The sequence below is a fragment of the Haliotis rubra genome, unplaced genomic scaffold (genome assembly GCF_003918875.1).
Source record: "Haliotis rubra isolate DU_JTF1 unplaced genomic scaffold, ASM391887v1 Scf577, whole genome shotgun sequence".
Classification (NCBI taxonomy): domain Eukaryota; kingdom Metazoa; phylum Mollusca; class Gastropoda; order Lepetellida; family Haliotidae; genus Haliotis; species Haliotis rubra.
The window spans coordinates 552,275-567,747 of record NW_025767276.1 but is presented as its reverse complement, the minus strand read 5'-3'; the positions used below and the strand labels follow the sequence as shown (position 1 = coordinate 567,747).

Genomic DNA, 15,473 nt, shown 5'->3' with positions numbered 1-15,473 from the left:
TTCATTGTCCAGAAACATTGATCGAATACTGTATAGACACGTGTCCACTTGGTTTCAATTCGGGTCCAATTGGATAGTCTACCTGTCCCTCGCGATGGTGAAACTGAGCCCTGGGGGTCATACCATGTCCTCTAGGATTCCATATATGTCCTCGTGGGTTCAATACGTGTATCTCTGAATTAGACGCGTATCTGCCTGGCATCAGCGTATGTTTTGAGGGATTTGCCACGCCAATTCTTGGTCTAAATAGACGTATGTTTGGACCCATGTAGACTCTACCGTTCCTGGGGTAAGCTATGTCATTGCCTGGAAAAAAGTAAATAATTGTGGAATATTTCTTGAATCAACAATTCTGATGTACGAAAGATTACCATCTGCACAGTTGGTGTAGATCTGTGACTACGTTTTCAAGCCAACACTTTAGTTAACTTTCATATCTAAATAAAAGCGCTCTATATTACGTCGTTTTGGATATTGAACACGATTGAAAATTCTGAAAGATGTACATGAACAACTGTTCACCAGTTTAACACCTTGATGCTGGCATCAGTCATATCTCGCCTCCGCTAAGAAAAGAAACCATCCAACATATAGTGTGGACAATATATATCTGGACAACAAGCCTTGTATGTCACAAGGGCCTCTAAAGTAAACGTTGCCTGCGGTGAAGGCCACAAGGTCGTCATTAACGTAGCACTCATGACAATGTTACGTCTTATGTTACTGACATGAGAACACATTGTAAAACCTTTCCCTTAAGCCCAAGTTTCCTTTCATACTTTATGCAGATAATGTGTACACTTTTATTGATGTAGACCGTCTTGCACTCATTTGTAAGAAGTATTATCCGTATGTGTGCATTCTCAATGTATCGGTTCTAGATTGGAAGCAGTCAGTAATGGAATTATCACACTCAGCACTGTACCCAAATATCTTATTGTTCCAGAGGTGCTAGGCGCGGTTGAAGGTGATCGACCTTGCCCTTCACTGCGACCTTGACCTCTGTTGGTAGACCAGAAATTAGGGTCAGTGGTGATCGGAGTTTCGGCGTTTCGTGGAAAGCGATCCAATGTCTCTGGTACGAAGGAATTCCAGAATCTCATTCTCTCTGGCCAAAGATCTCGAAGAGCTCGAATAGTTGGCCCGAGGTCGATGTAGTCTTTTCTCGGGACGTCGAACTGTTCCCACTGAAGATGCTGAGATTCGGGGGAACCGTTAGGATTCCTGAAATGGGTATAAGATTGTATCAACTGTGCATAATAAACTCTCAAAGACGGAAGGCTATAAACACTGTCCGTGACATAGGTCCAAAACGGGGGTAGTACACTATTGAAATAAACGTAAATACAGTAGGAAATACACGCTGCAATCACCAGACTGGATTATTTACAGATCGCTGTACAGGCGTTAGAATTGATCTTCAGTAACCCATGCTTGTTGTAAGATGCGACTAACGGGATCGTTTGGTCAGACACATGTCATCGTATCCCAATTGCGCAGATCGATTCTCATGATGTTGATCACTGGATTGTCTGGTCCAGACTCGATTATTTACCGCCGCCTATAGCTGGAATATTACTGAGTGCCGCGTAATATTCATATTTCATATCAAATAGATACCTACACTCTCTGGAAGCCTTTGCTTAGTTAAATCCTGCTATCTGCTATCCCGCATACCGTCGTGGAACTACTCAGTGCCATGTATATTACCAATTCCCGCATTACGTCACTGACGTGGATGCTGTGCGCTAACGGGGCATTGATGGTAATATGAGTTATATTACCGAAACATTGAAATAATTTATAATATGATCATGAGTCACTATGGTGATAATCCATTTACCAGAGACGAGCATTATAGAATAAATCTAAACCTTGTCTTTCACGATTTCAAGGGTATTTAAACCGGTGTCATCAACAAACAACTTTTACAATTATTTCAGGCGCTTGGTGGCTATAAAACCTGCTATCATTTCAATGCAGAGCGACGATGAAATACTCATCCTACACTGTAAACTCTCGGTGGAACAGTGGATCTCCACGCTATATATGACCAATTACCGCACAGCGTCACTGACGTGGATGCTCCGCGCTGACGAGGCATTGATGGTAATATGAGTTATACAACCGAAACATTGAACTAAGGGGTCGTTCATAATTTATGGCGTGTGTGTGTGTGTGTGTGTGTGTGTGTGTGTGTGTGTGTGTGTGTGTTTATTGATGTTGTGTGTGTGTGTGTGTGTAAGTGTCTTGTGTGTGTGTGTGTGTGTGTTTTTATTTGACTATTCCATAATAATGTAGGTAACAGGTGGTAGATAATCTGTTCACTGAACCGTTGGTGGGGGCTGTCTGGGGTGGGGGTTGATTATTTTGTTGATGATTTTAGGGGTGAGCAATTTTGTACATAAACATATCTTAAAATTATGCTTAGAAATAATGGGAAATGGAGGGGGGTCATTGATTTTGTACATGCTTCTCCATAAAAATCATCATCACCCCCCTACCCATAAATTATGAACGGTTCCTAAGTAGCCCAGAAACGTCGTGTTGTAAATAATAAAGGAGTTGGTATATTTCAGGCGTTATAAATATATGAAAATGATGTGCGCTGTTCAGAGTTACCTCTCTTAGCGATGCCAGGAACCTATGACTGTGGGTTGGATTATGTTTCGTGGGTTTCAACAAAAAGACTGTGGCCAATTTCCGGTGTCCCATATTGCTGGGATATTGCGTAAAACTAATCAGACGGCAAAAGACTAAACCCACCCACTCACTGGGACCCTTTCCTGGAATAATGCTGACACGCCATGAAATGACTGGAGTAATGTTAATAGCCACGGTTAACCAAACTCACCCACACGCTCACCCTCTTATATTAATAGCGACGGTGGGGTAGCCTAGTGGTTAAAGCGTTCGCTCGTCACGCCGAAGACCCGGGTTCGATTCCCCACATGGGTACAATGTGTGAAGCCAATTTCTGGTGTCCCCCGCCCTGATGTTGCTGGATTACTGCTAACAGCGGCGTAAAACTAAACTCACTCACTCACTCTTATATAAATACATAATTAACATACATACCCGAATTTGGCAAAGTTGGACCAGTACTTCATCATCTGCAGCGACAGGGAAGGGTTGATGACCCGTCTCCCAAACACATACGCCAGTTCAGCTCCATGTCCGGCCCCTACAAACCACCGTGGTCGGGCGGTTCTACGGGGCTGTTGGGAAAACAGATACAGATAGGTGGAACGACCATTGTTGTTGCGAGCGTGCATGATGGTCGACATGACTGTGGGGGCCACAAACATCATATCCCCGTACAGATCGACCACTTTACGACCCTGTTCTACAATGCCTCTGTTCGTGGAGTACCGATTGCACATTTGTTCGGCGATTTCCGTAGATCCGTTGTAATAATCGTTGGATAAACTTGGAGCTATATTTTGGCAAAGAACTCTGGTTGGTATGCCATCATCGACGTTGAAATTCAACTGCCTTTCAAAGCCTCGGAGAGGCCCAAAGACGAGGTTGCCTTCGGCGTTGTTGACCCCGGCCATGAAGTCTATATCTGGCATGGGGTTGTAGAAATGGATGTTCTCTCGGCTTATAAGGAACTCGGGACGTCTTGGGATCAACTCTCCGTCTACGGTTGGAGCAATCTCCAGTCTCCAAACAAGGTCACTGTGTCCTCTGGCGCGATTAGAAGCTGTGAGGATCTGCCTAGTATTCTTTCCTCTGAGACACGCCATAAAGGAGGTGGTGTTGAGACTGCCGTCCCCGTTTAGAGTCGTGCAGCTCAAGTTGTCGCTGACTCTTCTTGTGAAGTTGACGGGATCGAAGGCTATGGCTCTTGGACTAAGGCCGACCCCGCTCTCACATATGACCCTTTGGAACAGCCCCTGGCTCAAAGGGGACAGGGCGTGGAGACCAACGCTGTATCCGCCCCCAGACTCTCCGAATATGGTAATACTGTTTGGGTTGCCTCCAAAAGCGGCTATGTTGTCTCTGACGAATCTCATTGCCAACTGCTGATCCCACAAGCCGTAATTCCCCAAGGAGCTACTGTCTCCGGTACTCAGAAACCCGAACACATCCAGTCTGTAGTTAATAGTAACTACTATGACATCGCCAGTAATAGCAATATTTGATCCATCTAACGACGAACCCTGTCCATTTACGAATCCACCTCCATGGATCCAGATCATCACTGACTTCGTAGCGTTAGGGGAAAGTATTCTCGGAATGTATATGTTTAGCAAGAGGCAGTCCTCGGTTGACCTCTGGTTGCCCAGTTGAGCACATGGCGGACCAAACCTTGAAGCGTCAAGAGTCCCGGTCCATCGTCCCCTAGGGACCGGCTTCTTGAAACGAAGACGTCCAACAGGTGCCACGGCATACCTTACACCCAGAAATTGGTAGACGAAATTGTTTCCAAACCTCTGAACTCTTCCAAACATTCGTCCTAGGTTCGTTGTGACTGTTGGGTCACCTTGACCTTGAGTCGACGAGAGGACCACAACGATGAACAAAAGGACCCGTAAGACTGACAACCACGTCATTTTGAGATTTAGTATTATGCTGATAACACCTGAAAGACGAAGAGAGCAGTGATTAGAATGCTAAACATTGTTCATCAAGCATGTATATTTTGCATGTTTTTCCGTTTATTTTTAACTACTCCAGATGGAATTTTCCGGTGCCCTCTGGAACATTAGTAAAGGCGGCATAAAACCATAGTCACTCACTCACTCACTCACTCACTCACTCCAGATGGAATGTGGTCCAGGTAATGTTGTCATTATTTCAACATCTCTACTGACAACGGTGGATTATAATGCAGAGCTGTCGTCCTTAGATGCTATGATTATATACTTTCGAATCCTAAATGTGACCGAGATATCTCAGCAACATACCCGTACTAAATATCTAAACCAATATCATATATCACCAACCTACATAAGTGTCGCGTTTCCTCATAATCTCATATCATGATACAACAAGAATAATCTCACAGAGATTCCCTCGACGGGAAACACATCTGTGGCCCAGTAGACAGTACTGTTTGTTTGTTGCTTAACGCCGAACTCAACAATATCCAGCTATATGGCGGCGGTCTGTAAATGATTGAATCTGGAAAAGGCAATCCAGCGATCAACAGCATGCGCATCAATCTACGCAATTGGGGTTCGATGACATGTGTCAACCAAGTCAGTGAGAGTGACCACCCGATCCCGTTAGTCGCCTCTTACGACAAGCATGGGTTGCTGAAGACCAATTCTAACCCGGATATTTACGGGTCGGTAACAGATGGTTCTCTGCCTAGTGCTTGGCACAAGGAGATAAAATACAAGTTGGTATCAGTATACCAAGTGAGGTTTCCCTGTTAAAGTATTATATCTCAGTAGGCTGTAAATTCGACATGTGGTCGAACCAGTACAGACGGTCAGACACATGCTTAAACACACACACACGCACAGACGTACACACACAAACACACACGGACGCACGCTCACACACAAAAATACACACGTGCGCTATGCAATTGAATAATGAATATACGCTCATCGCAAAACAATTTGATAAGGTCAAAAAGGTCAGTTTTAGTAGAAAGCGCATTTCATGAGAAAAATATGAGTTAAACTTTGCAAATTAAAGGTACTTTTACCAAAATTATGTTTTTCCAATTCAACTTCATCATTTGAAGATCATATATACGTTCTGTTGACACTCTAAGCATCCAAAACCATTACAAGGAAATAAAAGTTGCTACTTTGTATTTAGATCGGCAAAATATTACATAATGTCTGTTCAACAGTAACAGCTCCATGCTTTACATAGTATCAACGATACCAAATACGATACCAGATACTGTTGGACTATCATTAAAACCACATAACATAACAGAAAGCTGTTAAATGTATAATTTTATTATTTCAGACGTCTTTCTGTGCTCATCAAAGAATGATGAGTCAGTCATGTCATCATATTGCAAGAAACATCTCCTTCATATAAATCAGCATCTATTGTTCTTAATAGTCATCGTTTATTCCCAGTTGACATGTTATCACAGAGGAATATTTGATGAAGATATATTACGACATACACGTATGGCTTTAAATAAAAAACATTAAGTGCCTACTTTTATGGGCAACTCAAAGATATTCCTAGATCATTTGATTATATAAACATTTTGCTTCTACCCATAACGTTCATAAAAGAATACGCAGGCATCAGTTTTAGTAATGTCAAATTATATACACAAAAGAGTTACAGATAACATGGTCATGGCACCATGAGCATCGCTCTTTGCAAGTGGACAGAGGAAAGTGCCATGTGGTGTTTTCTTCTAGCATTAGGGCAAAGTGTTGCGGAAAGGTCAGATGTTACTCGGGTCCATGTGGAAGGCAGGACAGAGAGCCAGGTGTTGACCTAAGGATTCCAGATAATCGGCCAATGATTGCTTTGTTAGTTCCGAAGATGGGTTGCCAGGGTTGGCGTTAAACGAATGTATTTTCCTGGGATAATACCGTATTAGTTGGCTTAAGGAAACGTAAGCAATAATGTAACATAGCAATAATGCCTGAATGTGTTGCTGTTCTCGTGTTCATATACCTTCATTTCTGAACTGTAGTACAAGTAAAAACGGTTATAATGGGTGAGTCGCACATGCACATTTACGTTTTGGCAGTGCATCGTGTATAAACAAGTCGAGTTTCTGTAAAGTTAACAAAAATGGTAGAAAAAATTAATGGGCTCCATAGTCTTTATGTGAATTAGTCCTTTAGTAGCAGCTTGAGAATTTCACTCGGGTGATATTAAAGTTGATATGAGATGCAACAGGAGGCTAGTGTAGTGATTTATAAATAAAAGTTATGTGATTTGATTTGGATTCAATTTATTCAAAAGCTCATAATATTGGATCTAACAATATAATTTGATGCCACCGGAAAAATAGTCCGAAAGGACAAGAACCCGTTGTTCAAATTGTCAGGATCACAAACAATGGTAGCCTTATCTGAACCGAGCCGTGTTTGTACAGACCCGTGGGTGATATGAACTATAGTAGGCAATGTGATACCTTGTTTTCCAGGAATCATGTTCCTTTTCTGTTCTTAGTCTTGCTAGCTGGGGGATGCAATCGGATTATGCAACTGTCAATCATAGTCTATATGAACATTCAAAATTTTGACGGAAACTACGTGATGTGTGAGGTACAAGTGTTTGAAGTGCATTTAAAGGCCAGAAATCGTGCATAGATTTCACAAACACCAAGACCACGTTTCTGACACGAGAACGGATCTCTTGAAGACAGCCAAGGTCGTGTGGTCATGTACCTTTCAAGTAAAATAGTCGTGATTCTGCGTTCATATATGAACATTATCAGTTCGTTTGTGCTAAGTGCGATATTTCATCAAGCTTACATCTGTGTGGCAGGGAATACATAGAAAGTAGTCTATATCGCATGTGTCTTTGTGGTATTTGTTTGATGTAGCCGTCCTTGTGACGAGGGATAAAACAAGTAAAACACAATGCATATATTTCAAACATTTCGTGGTGTGCTATTTTATCGATGTCACCGTCCATGTGAAGAGGAATACCACAAGTAAAGCACGATGCATATGTTTCACACTATCCATGTAATTATATATAACTATTACACACATGACAACATACTAATGCTACAGAGTCACCGAGGCATAATTAGGCATCTCCCGTTGTGAGGGTGTTCATGAGAATGACTGTGGAGCCCGTCACCAGTGGCACGGAATGAACTAAACACACACTCTCTTTTCATTTGATGGCCCGTGAAGATCCGGGGTAGAATAGGTCTTCAGCAACCCATGCTTACCGTACAAGGCGACTATGCTTGTCGTAAGAGGCGACTAACGGGATCGGGTGGTCAGGCTCGCTGACTTGGTTGACACATGTCATCGGTTCCCAATTGCGCAGATCGATGCTCATGCTGTTGATCACTGGATTGTCTGGTCCTTACTCGATTATTTACAGACCGCCGCCATATAGATGGAATATTGCTGTGTGCGGCGTAAAACTAAACTCACTCACTCACTTTTCATTTGAGTATAGATATTGCTCAAGTCGCATCGTTTTAACACGAATACAAGCAGCACTATTACGTACACCACCAGCCAAAAAATATATACACTTATGTGTGATTGTGGGTAAAACAGAAACAAGAAGAAATGTTTATTCGATGGGGATACATGTGATCTGGGTATAATAGCTGAGTGTTAATCCTCACGTTTTCAGCATTTCGGCGAATGTTTTCAGCCCAGGAGCATTTTTATGACCTTTAAAGTTTTGGTCAAATTTTGATAAGCCAGCTCTACGATAAAGTCTTAATCTATTTTTTCATGCTTGTTTGCTTGTTGTTAACACCTTACTCGACAATAATCTAGCAATGTCACTTCGGCGTATAAACATTTGATTCTCAACCAGACAATTCGGTGATTGTTATTATGAGAAACGGCTGATAATCTATGCCATATGACATATTTTTGCCTCCAAACTTCTATGTCATGGAACAACACGATCTTGAATAGTTTAAAAACAGTAAGAAAATAAAACTGTTTTTCTTCCATGTTTTCCCACAATATCAGCACACACGTACAGATTATTTTGAAGGAAAGATCACTTAAAACATTTTGCTGTTTCCTCAAGTCGTGATTTAACAATATTTTCCTGAACACAAAAGAAGCAGATAAATAGATTGATAAACAAATATGGTAAACTGAAACATAACGTATAGATCACGGCTATTATACCCGTATGAAACAGACATTTCTAATTTATTTCAATTTTAGCGTGCGTGTATGCTTTCTTTTGGCTTTCTTTAGTATTGCTGGAAAAACTCAACTGAGAAAACATAAAGTTAAAAAAGAAAACATTTAAGGAAAACAACCACAAGTGCATGGATATCTACAAGTGATGTACATGTAATAATAATAATATTCATAAGAATTACTTGAGTAATCACGTATGGGTTCAGTGAAATATAAAGCTTTATATTTACTTTTTTAATAGGAATGAAAAATAACTTAAGGTAGGTTAAATACATTCTAAGATATTATGTAGACTGTTGGCATATACACATATGTGTCGCCACACATACACATACAGATGTATATCTATGCACAGCAACATGTGGTAAACACACACACATGTATGTATGTATGTATGCATGTATGTATGTATGTATATATGTATGTATGTATGTATGTATGTATGCATGCATGTATGTATGTATGTATGTATGTATGTATGTATGTATGTATGTATGTATGTATGTATGTATGTATGTATGTATGTATGTATGTATGTATGTATGTATGTATGTATGTATGTATGTATGTATGTATGTATGTATGTCTCTCTCTCTCTCTCTCTCTCTCTCTCTCTCTCTGTCTCTATGTCTCTGTCTGTGTGTGTGTTTGTATGTGTGTGTGTGTGTGTGTGTGTGTGGGGGGCTGTCTGTGTGTTTTATAATCATATGGTGAATAGATCCTGAGAGCAATTTAATCATGCAATGAAATATACCGTACCTGAAAACCTTTCAGACATGACAATAATGATTATTATAGTAATGATATTATATTTAAATGCGCATAAAGAACTAGAATTACGTTTGTCTTACCTTAGAAGGTGAGTCCAGTTTGCACAAATAAGTCAACACAGAACGCTCACAAGTTTGTCCTTGTTCAAAGTGATGTCCTTATCTTAAACATTTTGCCATCACTGTGGCTGCCCCGTGTTAGAAAGATGTACAAAGCTTGACAAGGACTCTGTCCCTTATAAACCACAGCCTATAGCTTCTAAGGAATTCCTACATCACAGAAGCCCAAGGGAGGCAACATCGCCGACATTTTCCAGTTAAATGTGTCAACACTACAACCTCATCTACGATTTTAACAATACCTTTTGCTCCGCCTCAACAGCGATGGCCTCCCTTACTTCCTTCAGGTGGCGCGGTGTTAGCGTTGGTTTGAAGAACGTTTTGTTGGTGGATTGTAATTGTTAAAGACTGTTTCATTGTTTCATGTACGTCTTATACCTGTTAAAAGTATTTTAGACAACTTTTAAAAAAAATATGTATGTTTGTACATCTTTTTGCAGTCGAACAATCAGAACTTTCTTATGTCCGTGTCGTGCTGCGATGACGAAGGATATAAAACTCATGAAGGATTATGACATTTTCTAAATTGCAGATAAACCGGTAATTTTATCAACATATCAAATACGTTAAGAATATCTAAGGTGTGGTCCACACATGTACTTTATGAACTGACGAACGTGTATACAAAGGTTAATGTCAAAGGTCAGAAATCAAAGTTAAAAGGTCAGGGGTGACTTGAGCTTCAAGGGACGGAGGTACGGGTCATGACTCCGGACATTTCTTTAAATATTCCTGTGATAATTGTCATGCATGTCAAAATACATACACTTTCTCTGAAATAGATTCTGTACGAGAACGCCACTGGTCTTCGTACAGATTCTCTTAACGTCATCATGAATATAGAAAAATGTTGGCTTTAAACCGTACTTTTGAGGGGGCATTTACTAGTCAGTGAGTGAGTGAGTATGGTGTTAGGCCGCCGCTTTTAGCAATATTCCAGCAATATCACGGCGGGGGACACCAGAAATGGGCTTCACACACTGCACCCATGTGGGGAATCAAACCTCGGTCTTCGGCGTGAAGAGTGAATTCTTTAACCACTGGGCCACCCCACCGACCCTGGATACTTAATACTATTGCATATTTCGTATGTGTTACTTCCATGTTTGCTTAATCTGGTGTCTCTTGGACAAATATACCTATACCCTCTCGTTAAAATATTGACACAGTCGAGGAGGAGTGCAGAAAAGGACAGCCAGAGCTGAAGGGTAGAATATGTGATACTTTGAGCTGCACTTCCATGTTTTGACAAATATAAAGCCCAAATTGTCGTACATCATTAGGGTACTGTTATATCAGAAGTAAAATCATGACACTTCTCCAAAGACTTCAATCGTAAGACCAATTCTTCATAGCAATATTTGAACTGATTGGTACTGAATTGATAGAATTGCTGGTGTAAAATAAATCAAGAAAACCAAAGTCATATTATTATCCATCAGCTTTAAGGGTTTCACGGCATGGCAGTGCAGCTGGAGCGTGAAGTGACACAATTATAAACAATATTGAGACATATATCCTTCTGTCATCAGCTGAGTAGTTGTTTTAGTTGCATGCAGTGCCAACCAAAGGTATGTATGATCTTCAAATGATATTATAGCTGAATTATAAAAACATAATTTTGGTAAAATTACTTTAAACTTATAAAATTGATAAAGTTGCAAATAAGTTAGGACTAAATCGTTTCCGTGGACTTTCTTCTTCTTCATAACTGTGCATGTAAAAGGCAATGTACAGGAAGGTGTAGCTGCAAGAGGTTGAACCTGTTGTGTACTTCAGCATGTAGATGGGGACTTGAAACATGTTCACCGTGATCTTGACATTGTTGACATTGACTAACATGTCAACTGGGAATACACTATGACTATTAGGAACAATAGACACAAATTGATATGAAGGAAATGTTGCTTGCGTTATGATGACATGACTGGCTCATCATTCTTTGATGAGCAAGGAAAAACATCTGGAATAATAGAATCTTACATTTAAGAGCTTTCTGTTATGCTGTGTGATTTTAATGATAGTCCAACAGCATCATCGACATATTTGGTATCGTTGACTATGTAAAGCATGGTGCTGTTACTGTTGAACAGACATTATATAACATTTTGCTGATCTCGATACAAAGTACCAACTTTTGTTTCCATGTTTTTTTCATGGATACAGTGCCAACCAAAAGAATATATGATCTTCAAATGATATAACTGAATTAGAAAACATAATTTTGGAAACAATTACCTTTGATTTGTACAGTTCAACTCATATTTTCTCATCAAATGCCCTTTCTATTAAAATTGACCTTTGACCATACCAATTTTTATGCGATGAGCACATGTGTAATATTATTGTCCACAATTTCAAATCATGATCTCAGCATTCCAAAACTACTATTTTGATGAAAATCGGTCAATCCAAACCAGAGTTTTTAAATTAAACCATCCAGTTATCTGTTAAAATATTGCCATAACTGACATGACATGTTGCACTTTAAAAGGGCGGTAGCCACGCACGGTAGCTTTAAATCCAAGCTCAATCATTCCTGATTATGAAAAGTCACATCCCGTTTGGTCGCCAGAACTGCACCACATTTTCACCATTTTAGGGGTCTGTCTTCTAGACAACTACTGGTGTTTACGAATTGGAGACCCAACCATTTTAACTGCAACCATTCTAGTTTCTTGTGTTGCAATGAACATTTAACCATTTTCTATGAAGTTTTTCAAGTATACATTATGATATTCCAATGGTATTATCAAATGTGGGTGAATAGGATGTTTATCTTTTTTTTCTATTTCACTTTTTCGTTAAAAAGAAGGTTGGTTCATAATATGATCTTTATTCAATCAGTCAAACTTGAATGTTTAGAGTACAGTTTATGTGGTTCCAGGTGTTGCCATCTTGGTGCTCATTTCCTTGATCATTGGTTTGGTGGGCAAAGCTTCATATGAATGTAAGTAGCATCTAATATTAAATAACAATTTCTTGATACACCACAAGCAGTAGGCAGTACAGCACAAGCAATGGATGGGTAGACCACCAGCAGTAGAGTGTTACAGCACAAGCAGTTGGGGGTACGGCACAATTAGTGAAGTGGTACACCACTATCAGTACAGTGATATACCACAATCAGTAGAGTGGTACACCACAATCAGTACAGTCGTACACCACAGTCAGTACAGTGATACACCACAATCAGTAGAGTGATACACCACAGGCAGTAGAGTGGTACACTACAATCAGTACAGTCGTACACCACAGTCAGTACAGTGATACACCACAATCAGTAGAGTGATACACCACAATCAGTAGAGCGGTACACTACAATCAGTACAGTCGTACACCACAGTCAGTACAGTGATACACCACAATCAGTAGAGCGGTACACTACAATCAGTAGAGTGGTACACCACAATCAGTACAGTGATACACCACAATCAGAAGAGCAGTACACCACAATCAGTACAGTCGTACACTACAATCAGTAGAGTGGTACACCACAATCAGTACAGTGATACACCACAATCAGTAGAGTGGTACGCCACAATCAGTAGTGTGGTACGCCCCAATGAGTAGAATGGTACACCAGAACCAGTAGAGCGGTACACTACAAGCAGTAGAGCGGTACACCACAATCAGTAGTGTGGTATACCAGAACCAGTAGAGCGGCAAGAAAGTAACAGGCTTTATGGATAAGCACTTCTGTATTATATATGATGCGACGTTTCGGTATAGATTCTTATACCGTTGGCGATCAAGTGTGAAGTACTGCAGCACAGAACGGATTTATAAACATCAACAGGGATTAAGTAAACCAACATGTAGGTATGCATCAACGAGATTAACAACAACAGTGGGTAGTGGTAATAAAATAGCGGCAATAGGAGGAAGCCAACTGTCCATGAGGCAGAACGGCCGTTCCAAGACAAATCTCTCTTGTTCCCATTATGTTGAAAACGTCTCCATAGAGATCAGATGGTCACCAAAATGGCTGACCACTTTATTTTGGGCCAATCCAGTCTCCTGTATAGCCACGGCGCGTAGACGCTGAATTTCTGTAAGCCGTGACATGACGTACGGGCAGTTTAGGTTGAAATTAACGTGTTTTAATCAACCGTTCTTCAATTTTCAATATCAGGTGTGTGAACTTTAGGTGTCAAATAGCATGCATCAGATTTCATGCAGAACTTTTTATGTAGGGTTAAATTTTTAACTTTTCAAAGAACTTTTTTTAATGCAATTTTATGTTACGCACAGTTACTTATTTCCATTAGTATACATGAACAATCAACTCGCACTTTTTGACATATCAGACTTAACGACACTGTATAATTGATTATCAGAACATTATCTACTGACATGTGGAGCATCATTGTGTGATACCTGCACATTTCAGCTCGGGTTGAGAGTCTGCGCTTTACCGCTATACTTGAAGGGTACGCAAATAAAACTAAAGGTATGTACACGTTAGCTTCTAAGAGTGGTTGTGAGGGCGGTGGGGTAGCCTAATGGTTAAAGCGTTCGCTCGTCAGACCGAAGACCCGGGTTCGATTCCCCACATGGCTACAATTTGAGAAACCCACTCCTGCTGTCCCCCGCCGTGATATTGCTGAGTTGCAATATTGCATAAAACGGCGTAAAACTAAACTCACTCACTCCTATGGTTGCGGATGACAAACTCAACGAAAATAACTAAACCGTCAAATCATTAATGAAATAAATCTTCCTATTTATAGATATATTGACAACACCTCTGGTTGTTGGCAACAATATGTTTTCCGAGGTGACCTAACACGGAAATAACACATGCCCATCGGTTACGCTTCCCTTTCAATGAGAACTGCAAACGAAATTTGATTAACTTTATGAATGTGAAAAAAACCCGCAAAGGTGGACATTCTATCGCGCAAGTGAGTGAGTGTGGTTTTACGCCGCCTTTAGCATCATTCCAGGAATATTACGGCGGGGGACACCAGACATTGTACCCATGAGGGGATTCGAAACCGGGTCTTCGGCGTGACGAGCGAACGCTACCACTAGGCTACTCCACCGCCCAACTGTCAAAGATTAGGCAGTACGTGACGACCAATGATTGGTTCATTTCATTCAAATAACTCATAACATCACCATATGGTCACTGCAAGTTCAAGTTTTTTAGGCAAAATGTCATCTGATTGTACTTAAAAGTATACTTCCATGATCAAACAGATTTACAACGTGCGGGACAATGGAGGAACAATCAAGTGAAAACATGTGAAAAGGAATCATTCCCAGGTCAGTCAAGTTATACTTTAACTATTCTCACTGCCAACACCATGGCGTTTGTACTTGTATGTAAATTTTAAAAATGACCGAGAATAAAATTCACTCCTTGCAGGGAAGGCATGTGTTCGAAATGACTGCCCGGCACGACAGTCCACAACACTGGAAGAGAACCTGAGAAGTGTCCTGTCCACCATGTCGGAACGGAATCTACAGGATCTGGACATATTAATGAGACGGTTCCCAGAGCCCCCTACCGGCAAAAGAACAATGTTTGTCACAGCAACATCCAGCAACCACTTCTACGAGTCCCAGGCCCTGATCCGGAACCTCCACAGGAATGTCTTCCCTCTGATTAATAACTACACATTTGTGCTCTATGATCTGGGACTGACGGCATCTGAACGAAAGCAGGTGAAACATGATACAAAACAATGACATAATGAACATAATACAATGACATAATGAACATAAAACAATGACATAATGAACATAATACAATGACATAATGAACATAATACAA

General features: G+C 40.5%; 2 protein-coding genes across 2 annotated transcripts in view; one reads left to right on the top strand and one right to left on the bottom strand.

Moving 5' to 3' along the window:
• Nucleotides 1–863: 863 nt before the first annotated feature.
• LOC124254586 (carboxylesterase 4A-like) lies at nucleotides 864–4,559 on the bottom strand. Its single transcript, XM_046688418.1, has 2 exons — nucleotides 3,079–4,559; nucleotides 864–1,224 (listed from the first exon to the last, which is right to left on the bottom strand). The coding sequence occupies exons 1-2, from the start codon at nucleotides 4,557–4,559 to the stop codon at nucleotides 864–866; spliced, it is 1,842 nt and encodes a 613-aa protein (XP_046544374.1).
• Nucleotides 4,560–6,651: 2,092 nt separating this feature from the next.
• LOC124254585 overlaps nucleotides 6,652–15,473 on the top strand; it is a 28,520-nt gene continuing 19,698 nt past the window's right edge. Inside the window, exons 1-3 of the mRNA XM_046688417.1 lie at nucleotides 6,652–6,655; nucleotides 12,579–12,641; nucleotides 15,066–15,364. Coding sequence (XP_046544373.1) covers nucleotides 6,652–6,655; nucleotides 12,579–12,641; nucleotides 15,066–15,364 — 366 coding nt within the window. The remainder of the gene's footprint in view (nucleotides 6,656–12,578; nucleotides 12,642–15,065; nucleotides 15,365–15,473) is intronic.

What these genes read in the sequence shown, in the direction of transcription:
- LOC124254586 (XM_046688418.1), bottom strand. Translation starts at nt 4,559, where the DNA reads ATGACGTGGTTGTCAGTCTTACGGGTCCTTTTGTTCATCGTTGTGGTC. An exon ending in TCCAACTTTGCCAAATTCGG is followed by an intron (nt 1,225 to 3,078) that starts GTATGTATGTTA and finishes TACCCATTTCAG; the next exon opens with GAATCCTAACGGTTCCCCCG.